This window comes from Lepidochelys kempii, chromosome 1, assembly GCF_965140285.1.
Source record: "Lepidochelys kempii isolate rLepKem1 chromosome 1, rLepKem1.hap1, whole genome shotgun sequence".
In the NCBI taxonomy this organism is placed as follows: Eukaryota; Metazoa; Chordata; order Testudines; family Cheloniidae; genus Lepidochelys; species Lepidochelys kempii.
In genome coordinates this window covers 98,435,292-98,453,043 of record NC_136380.1, presented here as the reverse complement: position 1 = coordinate 98,453,043, position 17,752 = coordinate 98,435,292, and the positions used below count along the sequence as shown (strand labels likewise).

The window sequence follows — 17,752 nt, the reverse complement described above, 5'->3', positions numbered from 1 at the left end:
GGGAAGCAGAGCGCCGCGGCTGGGAGCTGGTGGAGTGGAGCGGGCTGGGGCCACGTTGCTCCGCTTTCCGCCGCTGCCGGTGAGTGCCTGTCAGAGGGCAGGGGTGTGGATAGGGGTCGGGGCAGTCAGGAGACAGGGAGCAGGAGGGTTGGGTGGGGTCCTGGGGATGATTAGGGATGGGGAGGGTCTCTGGAGGGGGTGGTTAGGGGACAAGAAGCAGGGGGGCCAAAGCAAGTTCGATATAACGCAGTTTCACCTATAACGCAGTAAGATTTTTTGGCTCCTGAGGACCGCATTATATCGGGGTTGAGGTGTATTAGGAAAATAATACAATAAAAAATAAAGGAGAGACAGTTGCTTTCTGTGCGCAAGTAGAGTGGGAACAAAGAAGAAATCATTCACTCAACTTTACAATTTTTCGTGCATTGAAATAAAGAAGACTAAAAACTAAAGATGAAAGAAAAATCAGATTTATTCTTAAAACAAAATCAGGCCCTCAAAATTTACATACTTCAGAATGATTTGTTCATTTTTAAGTGCACAGATGGGAACCAAAAAACCAGCATGATTTCCAGGTACCACATCCTAATATAACACATCCTAAGAAATCACATCCTAGTATAACAGGTTTTTGGGTACACCACGCCTTTACTGAAATCAACAGTCAAGTACTAACATGCTAAATCATAGGATATTAGCATTTCTACTGCATTGCCAACATTGAGATGTACAAAATTCGTGCTGATTTACAACACGGACATAGCAAATCCTACAAAGGGATGACTACCCAGATGCATTTTTGTTTGCTTTAAATAGCAGTGAACTTTGGCCTGTGCAGAAGCTTGATTCTGGAGGCAGTCTCTGCTTGTCCAATTCATTATGCTGATAAAACAGCAGCTAACACTTTATATTAAGTGGAATTTCAACTTTAATGGTAGGATTTTACTAACAGCTTGTCATTCAGCAACGTTTCAGGAAATGTGGACTCGACATTTGTAACGTAATAACCATTAATTGATTCTGAAGTATGTGTAGCCCGCACTACCACTTAAAATAGATTTTGGCTCATGGGATTTAAAGCATTGTGAAGTATTACAGTACTATTCACTTGCTGTAGAGGCATATATTTCATGTGAACAGGTGTTTTTCTTGCAGGCTGCTGCTATGAGCATGCCTTGTATTGAATTAGATAAAAGTTTCTTCCAAGTTCCAAACATAAAATTTTTTTGATTGGAAGAATGTTTAGAAAATGTTAATCTGCATATGACTCAGTTTAAAAACAATGAGCCTGAAAATACTCAAGTTAGTCAACCTGTGAATGTAATGGTAAAACAAAGTTAATGAAAATGATTGGAAAGAAAACTTGCTAGGAATAAAAACTGATTCACCACTGGGAACAAACAGAGCCTCCTAGGAATACAATCCTTTCTAATGCTATCAGTGTTCTCCTCAACACTGAAACCATGGGAAAGGAATTTAACTGATGCCAAAAGACAGCAATAACTCTAGTGTGAAATCACAATCCATTTTAACAACATACATTGGCAGCAAAACAATGACTGCAGGCCACAAGACATTACAAACACTTATAAAATTAGATGATTTTATATTTTAAAAGGAAAATCTTTTGCAGGCATCTTCTTTCAGGTTGGTCTCACTATGCCTCCTATCCAACATCTTGAGGAGTCCTGGCATTTACTATCACCACAGAGACTCAGGGTATGTCTACACTGCAATAAAACACCCACGGCTGGCCCAAGTCAGCTTTCTCAGGCTCATGGGGCTTGGGATGCAGGTTGTGATACAGACATTCAGGCTCAGGCTGGAGCCTGGGCTCTGGGACTCTCCCCCATTGCAGGGTCCCAGAGTCCAGGCTCCAGTTCAAGCCTGAACATCTACACTGCAATTTTATAGCCTCACAGCCCAAGCCCTGCGACCCCGAATCAGCTAACATGGGCCAGCTGTGGGTGTTTTATTACAGTGTAGACATACCCTCACACTACAGGACTGTGGCTACCTGAGTGCACATATGCATGTAGTAGATGGAGGCTGGAGGTTTTATCAAATCCTCCTAGTTGGCCCTTTCCCCACTCATTACTTTCAGTATAATGTATATAGAAGGATTAGACAAAGCATCCTCCTCTTCTTAGAAGGTGACTTGACTTAAAATACTTTTGATGGCCAAGAGGGAATGCTTGGTAATGAAATCATTGCCCATCTCCTCTGTGCTATATTTAGACCATCATATTAGAGAACCAGAACTGGAGATTCTCAATTCCCCAGCTCTAAAGCACAACGTAAATCACTTCCGTACTGCCAGCAGCTACTTGTCAGGTTCATTATAGCATTGTGTTTGTGCTGATGTAATTATAACTTTGTGAGGTTTTAATTCTTCTGTAAAACTTCATTCCAGGATGCATTTTGATATACATGGTCTCAGCCAACTATTTTGCTCCAACCTGTTCCAGCAGAGAAAAACTTCAAAAATTAAAAAAAAGCCCAACTGTAAATATGATAAATTAGTAGTGATGATTTTTAAAGATGCTCTGTCAAACATAAATGAAATCATTCCACTAAACTACAGCTGCTGAATATCCCCTGTAGTCAGGCTGATTGAAACATTCAGCACAGGACTGACTTATTTTCCTTTTCAGAAAAATATCTGACCCATGGCTACCTAACTGCCATCTCCAGGAACATCACAACTATCAAGGAAGCCATATTCAGATGGCATATCCTTGGGGGTCATGTAAGTTTCCTTTTTAAAAATAAATATTGCATGGTTTTGCAAAATCTTTTTATAAAGACAAATAAAATAATTGCAATATATATTTTCAGAATGGCACTTACCTGACCCCTCCCCCACTGCTTGTCTCATACTTCAATGGTGGCTTTTACATCACCAGCATTGCGCATGCTGGGGCATCACTTGGCGTGGGAGCCAGCCAGCCATAGCAAGGATAGACTCATGGACACTAAAAAGAAAAAAGTTAGTTTGAAGGTAATTATGTGCTGAATGCCCTTCTTAGCTTGCAGCTGTTGGGGGCATTCAGGACATACGGTTAAAGCTGCTGAATTTTTTAAGTTTACTTTAGCAGGTCACCTAAACCTCCCCCCCCCACCGCCCCAAATACAAAAGTAGCTCAGGGTTAGATTGTAACAATAGTATTTACTCTGAGTAAGAGGCAGTATGCAAATGTGTTGGCCCAGGAGCTGATGAGGAAGGGTTGCCAATTTTGGTTGGATGTATTCAAGGAGATTTCATCACATGACATCTTTAATTAAAGATTAATCTTTAATTCCTGGAGACTCCAGGCCAACCCTGGAGGGTTGGCAATTCTACGATGAGGGAATGCATTGTGACAACTCTATCCTGCTTCCTCACTTGCCCTGGGGAGGAAAAGAGGGGGGAGGAAATTTGGGTGGTATGTAGCAGAGCTAAGGCTCCATCTATTCCCTACCCTTCCACCTGCATGGCAGGACCATAGCAGCTGCACAGAGATTGCTCTCCCTATCCACTCCTCTGTGTCTTTTGATGGGGTAGTTCCTGCAGGGGGATAAGGAAGCTCATAAGCCCCTTTATTCTCTCTGTTGGCCAAGTGAAAATCTTGCCATTTTTTAAAATAGAACTTGTTGTCAAATTAAGGTTGTGTGCTCTAACCTGGTTTTTTGTTTTGTTTTGTTTCTGAGAAACAAAGTAGAGCTGACTGGCTCAGAGGATTTGCCCTGTTATACACAGCTTTCCATTATAGGCCTCTTTCAAATATAGCCCAAGAGAGGAGCAACTGAAAGCCCTTGTCACTCAACAGCAGTTTGGTAGGCTATGTGGCATCAGTTGGTGCTCTCAGTCTTCGTCAACAGGTATCCAATAAATATACGAGCAGAACGGGCAACTCTGTTGGCGTTTTTTTAAGAGTGAGGCCAAGAACAAAATGGTCATCAAGACTGCTCGAACCAACAAGGTCCCCCTTCTGCCATCAGTTTCTCTTCCCTCTACTATCTTCACTCACTATAATCTTTTTTTTGTGGGGGAGGCAGTCGCTGACTTTTGAGTTAATTTAAAATGTAAGCTCCTGAGGACAGAGACTTTTTCTTATCCGCTTCTAAAAAGTCATGCACCTCTATGGAACTATACAAATAACTGCTTACCAAAAACACCCTACATTAAATGAAAGTTATCTAAGTTGCAAAGCAAACACTCAAAACTTAGGAAGTGCCAGAATTAAGGTTGCCTGCAGAAACTTTAATTTGGCCGCCTTGTGCAAATGCATTATGAATCTGTCTTTACTTACACAGTCACATACAATTTTTTCCACAGACAGGATGGTCAGTGCTCAGGGAATGAGGCAGCTGTTCAATATTTCTTTTTAACCTCATCGTTTGATCTGTGGTCCGTGCTATATTTACTGCACACTATTCACACCCTGCATTGAATATGGAATTACTTGTTTCCTCATGCTCCTTTCAAGGGCACTCAGCACTGTAGTATCTGAGAGAGCCTCTCAAATACTAATTAATTTGTTTCCACATCTCCTTTATCACTGTAAAATAACATGATTATTCTCCCCGTTTTACAGAGGGTGAAAATGGGGGGAAAATCTTGCCTGATGTCACACGGTGACTCAGTAGCACAGCCAGGTTAGAATTCAGGACTCCTGATGTCCACTTCTGTGCTCATTCTTCCAGAAAACATTTAGTGGCCAAGATGCTGAGCACCCACAGCTCCCATTGACTGGTAGTTGTGAGTGCTCAGCACTCTGTAAAACAGGCCCTAGATACTTAATTTGGGCACCTAGAAAATAATGAACACACATTTAGTGGCTACCTGTGAAGAGCCTGGTTTAAGTGCCCTGCTCAGCATCACATCGGAACTCTGTGGCAGAGGGAGGGACAGAACTGAGCTATCCTCAGTCACATTCACCTGCTTGAACCACAAGAGCATCCTTTCCCTTCCTGCAGTCCCTTGCCTTCTTCTCTACACACCTTCCAATGGCAAAGAGCAAATGGAACAGAGGTCCTACAAACCACAGCTGTACAACACAGATTTATTCTTTTAATGTAGTTGTTTCTATGTAATTGCCTAGTGTTTTTAGTAAAGAAAAAGGTTAAAAAACCCTCAGTTTTGTTATGTGCAATTGGAACAACCTTCCACCATGCATCACCAACAAGGTTTGAGCCCTGAGGCATCAGCATGGCAGCACAGCTTGAGACTAACAACTTACATTAAGCTGGCAGCAAAAGGCGGCTGTTATCCTAGAAAGGTAATGGGTTGCCAGGGCTATGTGCTGGGTCCAGGGTGTTATTGATGGCAGTATGGCCTGACTCTCTCCTTCACCCACAGAAAGTGGAGAGCTCCTGATCCATGTTATGCCCCCAGAGATAGGGATGGACCACTGGGACTCATGTGCTGGATTTGGGGCATGGCTGGAGGAGACCCCTGTCTAGTCCTCACTCCCACACAAGGTAGGGAGAGATCAAGCCCTAAGTGATGCCCTGAGAAAGGGGTATGGGCCATTAGGGTCATGTGATGGGTTCAAGGAGGGCATTCTTGGGGGAACCCAAGCTACCCCTACTACAACTGTGTTGCAGCTTCCTGGTATACTAGTGTACAGTGTATGCTGCTTCTGCACCAGCAGCATGGGCCTGGCTCTTTAGAATGTTCCTGTTCCATTATTATTTTGGCATGCTGCAAATTATGGACGTGGTACAGTTTCTTTAAAAAAAAGGCACACAAGAATCTTTTATAATGGGAAAGATTAGGCAGCCTAAATATAGGGGTTGGTACGAGCTCCCCTGTAACAAACAAACAAACAAAAAACTTATGTCCCTCTCATGGGGAAAGTGTTATCTCCTAGAACTGGGGGCTTCTATTCAGAATTGAAGCACATTGGAGAGGCAGCGTTGGGAAGCTTACAAATGACAGTGTGGTTTGTAGGTACAACAAAGGAAACATTCCACATCCTCATACTCATCAAGCTAGAAATCTTTTATAAAATAAATTACTAAGGACTAACGTTAAGGACCAATTTTGTTGTTCTTTTGCCTGTGTGATGTGTACAGGAGTATAGAGTCAGTACGGCACCTTAAATCCGTGCACTCAGTGTTACTCTACACATTACAGGTATGAGGCGTATCTCAGTTATACTAATGTAACACCACTGACTCCCAATTTACTCCTTAGTGTAAATGCAAAAAGAAGCAGGTTCTATATTTTAAGATATTTTCAGAGAAGTCACTATCATAATCCATGTATTGAACAACAACTAGATTACTATAAGGCAATTCAGCCATAAGACTATGACAAAGTAGTGGGACAAACTCAGGAAAGGTAGGAGATTCAGAGTTAAGCGTGAAACATGCTATGTATTCCCTAGCAAGCAAAACTGTCTATGTCCTCAACTACTTTCTAAGGGCTTTTATTGTTTTTTAAACTGTTGTGCAGAGGGCTCACTGTCCTAAGAGGCAGCTCTCAGAGGCAGTGTGTGTGGGTAAGCCCAATGTCTTTGGGAGCAGTAAGGGTATCTTTCCACTGCAATGTAAGCCCAGGGTTAGAACTTGACTTAGCAGACCTTGGGTTTGTTAACCGCGGGCTTGACTGTCTACACTCATTTATATCCCCAAGTTAGGAATTGTTGACCTTAACCTGGTGCTCGAGTGTCTATATTGTATTATGCGAGCCTGAGTCCAACCACCCATATCCCAGACTTCTAACCCTTTGTTCATGGTGCAGTGTGGGAAAACATGACTATCCACCAAACTTGACTGACCATAGGACAATCCGTCAGCCCATGGGATACTTTTGGCGGACTCCCAGAGCATGAGTCCAGTGGGGCTGTGTCTACACTGCAAAGCAACAGGAATTGACTCAGGCTCAGGCCCTCTATCCCCATGGGGTCCTGGGACCAAGCCCTGGGGTAATGTGATTTGTGTGTAGATGAAAGGGGTGTTAGGCTTGAGCCTGAGTTCGAACCCTGGGCTTACATGGCAGTGTAGACATACCCTAAGTGAGTGCACACAGCAGCAGCCATCTCTCCATCCTTTATACATTATACCCCCCACCTTACTGATAGGGGTACACAAGCAGAGCCATGGCTATCCCCATCTCCACTTCAGAGTTATGGCATTGTTGGTGCTGTCTCCAATTGGATGCAAGAACCAGGATCTTGATAGGTCCTAGTTAAGAGCATGAACGGGAGAAAAGCGGAGAAACCTACTGTCTCGTGCTCTTAAGGACAAGCACTGTGAAGAAGAAGGCAACCGAATCAGAGAATTTGAAATTTTCCAGCTCCAAAAAAGGATGCTGGCCCCATCTTTCAGTCATATTAGAGGCAAGTTAGCTCTGTTTAATGCTATTATTTAAGCATTCATTTTTATAGAGGAAGTCACAATAAATAATATATTTTTTACTTTTGTATGATTAAAACTGTAGAGCTGGGCTATTCATAGAAAATGTAGATTTCTGATGCTTGAATTTTATATTAAAAAATCATCACACTAAGACAACCTTGCTGTGTCCTTGCCATGTAACTGGGTCTAATACATTAGCCTGGTATAATAATAAACAACTGTTTGTAAGTAATCTCCTCTTTTTCTACAGAAATAAGTCACAGATCTTGTAGCTTTTAAGGCAGTGAACTGCTTTGGTGCAAACAATGAATGAATTTAAGTCTAAATTTGGAAGCTTTGGTTAAAATATAAAAATTATCTCACAAAGAGGCTAGGATTATTGAAACAGCCCAAGGCACAAAGAATCTCTGCATATGCATAGCACAGAAATTGAATAATACTTGCAGAATGCTCAAACACATTCATCTCCAAATGCAATTGGCCCAGTTTAATAGTTTCACGGCATTGCTGACAGTTGAATAGCCATATATCAGAAAGAGAAATGACTGGGCAAAACAATCATTAAACTAATATAATAATCTCAGTAGCCTAAAGATTTTGATATAATACAGAACTCTAAAGAAATAAATACAGCTTTACACAGGCATGCAGTGGTGAAGTACTGTATCAAAAATTACCCAAAGGATTGTCACTCTTGGAAAATGCCACTTAGAAACACCAAAAACATGATCAGGGACTAGGAATAGTGACGGAAAGAGCTCTAAAGCCCCTAATCCAAACGGTAAGAGTAATAAGAAAAACTAAATAATTCTGAGCTCTATAAAGAAAAATTAATTATAAATCTTCAAAATTTCCAGCCACATATAAGAAAATAGTTCACTCAAATGTGAGTGATCATCCATTGTATTGGTCACTTTATGAAAACAAAGAACGACATAGCAATGGAGATGGAACAGCAAAGGGCAGCCACAATGACAAAGGGAGTTGCTATCACAGCGATTTCTAAAGGTTAAAAGAAACAAAAGTCTTTAGTCTTTGGAGGCAAGATTAAGATAAAATTTCATTGGCATAGAGAAAAACATAATAGAAATATGGCATCTAGGATCAATATACAAGAACAAAGCAGAAGCATTACTTAGAAAATAAACTGGAATCAAAATGTTAACCATTCCCTGTGTAATTATTATTAGAAAGAACCCCCAGCCATGGCTATCAATAGCACAAACTAATTTAAGCAGGTTTTTTTTAACAAACATCTCAAGCTGTGTGTGTTGTCAATTGGCATAGTTCTGGCCATATCAGTATTCTGACTGGCCCCCCTGCTGTTGGGAGCTTATAATGGTTCTGAGATCTTCTGAAGGAGAAAGTAGCTGGACAAAATTCAAAGCACCACAAAAAAAAAGTCACCAAGGCCTTGTCCATTTAAGGCCTATACACCGAAAACAGTTTGCTTCAGCTATAGCCCAAAGTGCTGCAGTACTAACCAAATCCTAAAATGGGCCCAGTGAAGGGCATTCTCCAACCAGATCCCTAAGGGCCAGATTCTGAAACCCTTTACATATGTAAACTAGTACCTTACTTTGCAGGCAGCCCTACAGAAGGTAATCGGTCTACTTACAGATCAAGGCACTATTCAATGTGATTAAGAGTTTGCAAGGTAAATATATAGTCAAGCTTTCTTCAGACGAGTACCAAGTATACGTGAAAAGGATTTCCTCAGCGAATCATAAAAATTATTACAAGTTTGACTCAAAGCCTCCAGCCAGTACAGTTTTCCCCTGGCAGACAGCATAGGAGCTCTCCTGCTTTTTCCCAGCATTTATAGTGCGACTACAAGTTTTGGTCACATGTTCCTATGTCCTGTTTTCTCCCTGATAGAATGGAAAAAGATTTTGCCTTTCCTTCTTCTGGGGTCCCCAGGCCAATGTTGCCTTCTCTTGCCTTTTAACGACTTCCAGGATCAGATGGGCAGGGAGAGAGGAGTCTGGAGTCTTTCAGCAATAGGGTGGTCCCGATGGTGATTGAAGATGGGAAAAGAGGAGTGAGAGGTCTGTGCAAGGAAAAATTAACCTGAATGGTTATTGGTAGGTAATCTCCTCAGGGGGTGGGTATAGTTCTAGTGGGAGCCGGGAAGATTAGAGAATAGTATTAGACATGGACTTTGTGGTAACTGGAACAGGCTGAGGGTCTATTAGATAGAAAAATAGTTTTCATGGATGTGCAGGAGGACTGAGGAATCAGTGGGAAACCTAGACTCTGGGAATGCATTAAGGAATGGAAGTAAGGTGGTTATGGATTTTGTCAGGGAGAAGAATCATCTGACAGGGAGAGAACTGGTAGAAGTCAGGGAACAGTCAAGCCTGGTGGCTTGAACTTTTTTGCCTTCTGTTATACTTCTTCTCATTGTAAACATGCACTGTCCACCTTGGCCTAGCTATTGCTCTCAACATTCACTTTTATTAACCATATTTAATTAGAGGGTGGTTAATTGTTCTGATTTTTCTTTTCTATAAAGCCAATAGTTACAGCTAAAAGTAAGTCTTCTTTTAGCTGAAGTCATGTCTATAGGAGTGAAATGCAACTCCTCGCTTTTGGGATTTATATTTTTTCCCAAAAGCAGCAGTGGTATGTAATGGGAAAAAATTATCAATTTCCTTTTTGAAGAGGTACAAATCAAACAAAAACTTTAAAAGTTCTAGTCTTCTTCAAAACATACCATGATGCTATATTTATAAATTGCAATATGCAGTTAGAGATACTGAAATAAAGTATTGTCTTCACAATACAGTGCTATTTACTAATGAACAGTATTAGCATCCTCCATTTTTAGGAATGCTGAGTGAATTGGGCCTAAGGATAACAACAGGCAAGACAGGACTGTAACCAAGTTCAGCAAAGCCATATACTGGTTTTATTCCTTTACCCACCCGTTAGTGTTCAAACTTCATTGGCAAGTGGGAAATATATGTGTAACAGATTATAGGGTGTTAGTGATTCCAATAATGGTACAAATGAATGAATCTCAGTCAAACAGCTTAGATAAGTGAGCCAAAACTACAAACCAAAGGTTTAAAAAGAGAATAAATTAAAATAGAAGGAACTACGTGTAGGTTGAAATTACATAGGAATACTTTAAGGGATCAAGTCACAGCAACAGAATTCAACCACATTCGGACAAGATGACAATAACATGTTAAATCCATTAATCTTAGTGACCATTTTACAAGGCGCACTTTATGACCCCAGAGGAGAAAACGAAACATGAAATGTGCTGGAGGAATTTACCTGTTCATGTTAATAGGAACAATGATATAAAATAGTGAAAGAGCAATACTGTAACAAATATTTAATAGGGTAATTTGGAGGGGGCAATGGCCTTTGGTACAACTTTAGCAAAGTGCCTCTTAGAAATTCGTAAGAAAGTTTGTTGGAACTTGCTTCTATTCTAGGCCCAAGTAGAAAATAAACTTTCTGAAAAATAAGTTAAAAAGAGTTAACACTGATTTCCACAGAAGCTGGTCTTTTAGTAATGAAAATGTAAGTATCAAAATAATAATTTGGCAAAGGCACCTAGGTTAATAGAAATTGAATTTTAATAACTGTTTGTATAGTCAGGACCTCGGGTTTTACATCCCCAGAAGTCAGTACTGTACAGATTCATGGTTTGTCTACACCAGTGGCTCTCAAACTTTCCAGACTACTGTTTCCCTTTCATACCCCCAAGTTTTTGCATACCCCCAAGTTTCACCTCACTTAAAAACTACTTGCTTACTAAATCAGACATAAAAATAACAAGTGTCACAACATGATATTACTGAAAAAATGCTTACTTTCTCATTTTTACCATATACTTATCAATCAATTGGAATATAAATATTGTACTTACATGTCAGTGTATGGTATACAGAGCAGTTTAACAAGTCATTGTCTGTATGAAATTTCAGTTTGTACTGACTTCGCTAGTGCTTCTTCTGCAGCCTGTTGTAAAACTAGGTGTCAAGGTTCCTTCCCCACTCTGAACTCTAGGGTACAGATGTGGGGACCTGCATGAAAGACCCCCTAAGCTTATTCTTACCAGCTTAGGTTAAAAGCTGCCACCACCAAAGTGTTACACAAAGAACAGGGAAAGAGCCCACTTGGAAACATCTTTTCCCCCCAAACTCCCCCCAAGCCCTACACCCCCTTTCCTGGGGAAGGCTTGATAAAAATCCTCACCAATTTGCATAGGTGAACACAGACCCAAACCCTTGGATCTTAAGAACAATGAAAAAGCAATCAGATTCTTAAAAGAAGAATTTTAATTGAAGAAAAAGTAAAAGAATCACCTCTGTAAAATCAGGATGGTAAATACCTTACAGGGTAATCAGATTCAAAACACAGAGAATCCCTCTAGGCAAAACCTTAAGTTACAAAAAGACACAAAAACAGGAATATACATTCCATTCACCACAAATTATTTTATCAGCTATTTAAACAAAACAGAATCTAACGCATATCTAACTAGATTGCTTACTAACTCTTTACAGGAGTTCTGACCTGCATTCCTGCTCTGGTCCCGGCAAAAGCATCACACAGACAGAGAGGACCCTTTGTTCCCCCCCACCTCCAGCTTTGAAATTATCTTATCTCCTCATTGGTCATTTTGGTCAGGTGCCAGCAAGGTTATCTTAGCTTCTTAATCCTTTACAGGTGAAAGGGTTTTGCCTCTGGCCAGGAGGGATTTAAAGGTGGTTAGCCTTCCCTTTATATTTATGACACTAGGCAAATATCTAGATGAGTTGATGTACCCCCTGGAAGACAACTGCATACCCCCAGGGGTACAAGTACCCTTGGTTGAGAACCACTGGTCCACACCAGCAGCTCTCAAACGATGAGGCGGGCCTCCCAAGGGAGGTGTGAGCTGTGTGCTTTATTTTTTTGAAGGGGTCTGGCTGTCAGCCCCGGGAGGCTGGAGCTTGTGCACAAGGACCATGCACATGTGGGAGGTGGGGCTAAAGGGATCAGCTAGAGCCTTGGCTGTCACCTGGGCTTGGGCTCTCCTTCCCCCACCCCCAATCCCTCACTGGGTGGCAGCAGTGGGGCTCTGGCTGTCAGCCCCAGGGTGGCAACATTGCAGAGTAAGGGTGGCAATGGGGCGCTAAATCTGCTGTGAAAAGCGATATTGACGAATATCGCTTTTCACATTATCACCCTTACTTCTGTGCACTGCCTTCAGAGCCAGACACCCAGCCACTGCTCTCTGCTCTGCCTTCAGAGCTGCATGGCAGTATATGTGCTGGTGGGGGAGAGGGGGCGCATAAACGATTACAGACACAATGAAGGGGGGTTCAATCAAATAAGTTTGAGAACCACTGGTCTACACACAAGTTACACTGCTTTAGCTATACCGGTACAGTTTAACAAGCAGTATAGTTAAAGCAGTATAACCTCCCTCATGTGGATGCAGTTATACCAGTATAAACCTGCTTACCCTGGTAGAGCTATTCCCAAAAAGGAAGGAGAATAAGCTATATCAGTAGAAGGCATCATTAGATTGGAGTAACTGCATCTACATTAGGTGTTATGCTGATATAACTATTTCAGTAAAAAAAAAATCATCACTCTCCTAACCAAAATAGTTAGACCAGTACAAAATGTGTGTGTAGAACAGGGCTTACATGGAAGAGGGCCACATCCTGAATAACTAACACCACTTCCTGCAGCACATAGTTTTTCTTTAGATAAGGGCATTATATCTGAAATGGGTCAAAGTGCTACGAAGTGGGGATTTGTGCTGATCACAGTGAAAATAGTGAATATTTTAAAGAATGTAAATGAAGTGGGCACCATTTTCAGAGTTAGCATTGTTTTTCCCTTCAGATGCAGAAAAAAACCAAAACATACTTTTGAATGTTGCCAGTTGGCTTCATAAACCAATCTGCTCCATCTAATCTAATCAATCTGAAGTATGACATACCAACCACAGTAGTATCAAAGTACCCATTTGTCTCTCCGAATCTTTCCTGTACAAAGACATGGAATAAGTATGGTAATATTTGCAAAATATGATTCGATTCTGAAGATTTTTAAATCAGTTTTTCAAATGTACTTGGGCCTAGGTACCATTATGTACTAGAGCAAGAGGTAGATTGCAAGGGCACTTGTAAGGAAGAAATTAGGGTTTCATTAAACTTTCCAGTTTCTTGAAAGTGGGGTTTAAGATGCCATAAAGACAAATGAGACAATTACTGAATGTATATAAAAACATATATAGAAAATCTTTTACACTAGCTGTGAAATTTGTCTGCAGTGAAAAAAAATTACTTTTAAAAACAATGAATCACTTACCTTCTCTTGGGGAATTTACATTTCATTTTACAAAACATCCATACAATTTTAATAGTGTCCTTGCTTAGCAACACCCTTACCGTTTAGACTTACCCTCCCACAATAGCCTTCTGGCTGGTATCTGCAGTTAGTTGATCGAGTATCATTTACATCCTGGCCTTGCTGCCAGCTACACTGAGTTAATCCATTTAGCACCCAACTATCCATCTGCTGGCCTCAATCTGCCCCTTCATCTCTTCCTCAGAGGCTCAGATGAAACCTTGTTATATCTACTCAGGAATAATCCTACATTAATCATATGAGCCCTCTCAGGCTGGGTGCTTCTTCTCTTCAGACACCTTTAAAAATGTGAAATGCCACAAACATAAAATCTGCACCTGAAGTTGAACAAGCATAATTTTTCTCTGCATAACCCAAGATAGGCTCTCAAACTTTCACAGTGTGGACCACATCTTAATAGAGAAATGGTCTCTTACATTAGTGGGTTCTCCCACTATGGGCAGAGAAATGGCGCAAAAGGTACAAAATAAAAGCTGGTCCACATGCAAAACTTGCACCAATTTGACTACAATTGTATGGTTTTATATCAATTTTCGTTAAACCAGTTCAAATTTTTTATGTGAGCCCACCCTAACACTGATTCAGTGAGTAGTCTTAAGCGTGAAGATCCGGAGGAGCAGCCACTTGTTCACCAGCTGACTGTCAGTCACCTTCTGCTGCCACTTGCCTCTCCGCTGGGACCTCTGCACATCAGTCTCTTAGTAATTTTCAGCTCTTTGCAGGCTAGGCAGAAACACTGCCCCACCTCAAGTGATTTCAGTTCTCAGTGATTTTTATGTCTTAGCAGGCAGGGCAGAAACACAATCCTACCACAACTGATTTCAGCTCTGACTGGGCATTTAACATAACAAAGCCTATTTAGCTCTATTCTTTGAACAGTGTGGAGGAACAGATTAAACCAGTCTAGGGAGAATCTTGATGAAGATGTGCAGCCTCATGGATGGGGATTCCTGTCCCCACTCCTTTTACTTTCACAGGGCTCTGACATTTGAGCCCCTGGCTTAATGACGTCCTTTCAGCTGAAGGTGACCCACATCATCTGGGACAGGTTAAGCACAGTCCTGCTTCCCTGTATTCCCACAATAATTGCAACATTTTGGCAACAGCATTATACTACTCCTGCATTCAGTACTAAAGTGATTTGTACCCAACACCAGCCAAAATTGATTATTTTGACACTGCTCTATCTGAATATCTAAGCAGAGCAGGAGCAAACTGTATTTACATAAACACCCCCAGGTCTCTCTCCCTCCCAGCTAGCTGTCAGGGGAACTTTCATTCAGACCCTGCTTACATCTATTTATATTCATCCCACCCACAGTTTTTCTCTGGTGAGAAAGAGAGTGAAACAAGGAAAGAATTAAATGTGAAACATGTAAGTCAGGTAACTTAATGCATTCTTGGGAAGTGCTCAGATATGTATGTTAGAACCAGAATAAAACAGAACAATGACAATTCTGTGTACCTGATCCATTTTAATATATCCCCTTTGCTGTGATGCTACTGAATGTTTTGCAACATAGTTTGAACAGAACTGGACGATTTTCAATCTTCACTTTCACTAGCACTACTTCTGTCTTCTCGGCTTTTCCCGCACACACTGCCTTTCCTCATTCTCTATATCAAAGTTTTGAGTAAATTCTCTCTCTAGAAATTGTATTTGTTTCAAACTTTCCTATAAACACAACATCATGTCTTTGTCTTCTTCAATGCTTTCTTCTTCAGTGATCGTTCCACTGAGTTGTTTTATGTCACTCCTCCCAATAACCTCTATTGCTCAGAGTGATGGTGATCCCGTCTGTTTTTCTTCTGAAATCAGTTCTTTAAACTCAGTCTTGGATCCTGCGTCATGTCTTTTTTTCGGTCCTATTGACTTCATGTTGAGGACTCATGATCTCCGCTGGTTTGGCCAAAGTGTTTTCCTTTTTCATCTTAACAGTGGTTTCAACACCTTTTGGCTTTCTCCTCGTTTGAAACATGTCTGTACCCCACCTACCATACAGGAGGATTGTTTGAGGGAATGTGTTTCCCTCCTGTAGAGCTTTGCATGTACAGCTCTATAATTTAACAGCCATCTTGTCTTGTAGCATCATTTGATCCTTTCACCCCAAGGACTTTATTTATTTTAACTGAAAGCAGCTTCACTTCCTATTAGTCTTAATCCACTTCATAACAAATCAGAATTAATGAAAGTCATAAAAGCCAGAGGAAATCAGAAATGAGTTTCCAGAATCCTGACATATAGCCTCTAGGAAGATTGTTGGGCTTGGGCTCCAAGACTGCTACAAGCTGTTAAGACTTCAGTGGACCAAAGGTTATGGCCATATCTAAAAAGAAACAACCAAGAAAATAGCAATAACCTGCTCTGATTCAGATTAAAACATTCAGATATTATTGTTCAGCACGAATGAAAGGGTTCAGTTTGTGGCAGACGCATATCACAGAAAGGAAATAGAAGAGTGCATGTTGCTATTTCATAATTCACTGTGCAAATGTTGCTCTAGGCACTGTGATTTTTATTGCTCATTAGTAAACACTCATGTTAATAATAAGATTGCAAGATAATGCTGATTGATGAGGGAAAAAAGTAGCATAACACACAAATCATTGTCTGTCGCCCAGTCTAAATGTCTATTTACATTGCATGCTTCTTTTTTGTGGCTTGTAGTGTAAATACATGAGTAGCTCTCCTAGCCCAGGTATAAATAGCAGGGTAGCCAGTGAGGCATGGCTTAGGTGAGTAGCGTAAAAATAAGCCTCAACAGCAAGGGTATGTACTATTCACGCAAGTCTTCCTGTCAACGCTGCTGTTTTTAGCAGTGTGGTATCTGCTGCCTCCCCACTGCTGGAATCTTTCTCCAACATAGGAAAAGCCTCCGGCAGCTGAGAAAGTCTCTGGCCGGGGGCAGACAGCAGGGAAAGACTATGGTAGCAGGGAGGTAGTGGGGAAAGGTTCAGCTAGTTTCCCACTGCTGGAGCCTTTCCCCTCTGCAGGGAAAGACTCCAGCAGTGGGGAAAGGCTCAGGCATGGAGGAAGCAGCAGCAAAAGGCTCAGGCTCGGGCTCAGTAGGAATGAGGCAGTGGCAAAAGGTTTGGAAAGCTCCCTTCCGCTACAGCTCTTCCCCACTGCAGGAAAGACTCTGGCAGCAGGGGTGCTGAAGCCTTTTCCCACAGCTGCAGTCTTTCACTGACATGTGTAGCTACCAGGGGTGAAAGTAACATTCAACACTTACCAGTACGGGAGCTGGCTCCAGCCCCGGAAGGGGCGGAGCCTTGGGAAGAAGGGGTGGGGCCTCAGGCAGAAGGGGCAGGGCTGAGGGTCAGCTTCCACCCCATCCACGCTGCCTGGCCCTTTTAAATCGCCAGCAGCGCTTTAATGTCAGCTGCGTACAGGCCAGTATCAGCGGCCACTTTTTACCGGTACGCTGTACCAGCTTACTTTCACCCCTGGTAGCTACGTAACACACTGTGGACGCAGCTTGTTTTTCATTACGGCTTGAAGCTACACATACATTACAGGCCACTGACATTGCTCTTGAAAGTTAATGCACGGATGTAGTAGCAATTACATGCATGATCATCAAAATAGTGTAAGGCAAAGATAGCTGCCAGCACCACCATTTTCATTCTCATTTTCACAAGAGAGGTTACTAAAATGTGGAGCCTGGCTTTCTACCTCCAGAACTTTTTTAATCCCCAAACGGTGCAACTTAGTACTGTGAACTCTTTCTATAGCACTTTCCTCTCCAAGGCACACTCTGGTAGAAGGGCTACTGTGCTCTGGTTTCCAAATGTACTGAAGTCCATTTTAACATCCTCTTAAAAGCACAGATAGCACGTGTAGGTCCTTGCTTCACTTTAACAGGAGGAGATTTTGCTCAGAAGAGTATGAGAAACATAAAACAGTCTCTCTCTTCTTGTCTGCCAAGATCCCTCCCTCCTATTCTCTTTCAAGCCCTCATTAAAACCAATTTCTTCCAAAAATCCTTCCCTCTCCTCTTCCTCTCATCTCTCTCTC

The 17,752-nt window shown here is 41.6% G+C and overlaps 1 protein-coding gene across 1 annotated transcript in view; it reads right to left on the bottom strand.

Annotated features, from left to right (window-relative positions):
- The window catches only part of HS6ST3 (heparan sulfate 6-O-sulfotransferase 3), a 538,088-nt gene that overhangs the window by 99,034 nt on the left and 421,302 nt on the right, over positions 1-17,752 (bottom strand). The window contains 1 exon segment of the mRNA XM_073348045.2: positions 11,037-11,044. Within this exon segment, the coding sequence (XP_073204146.1) occupies positions 11,037-11,044 (8 nt within the window).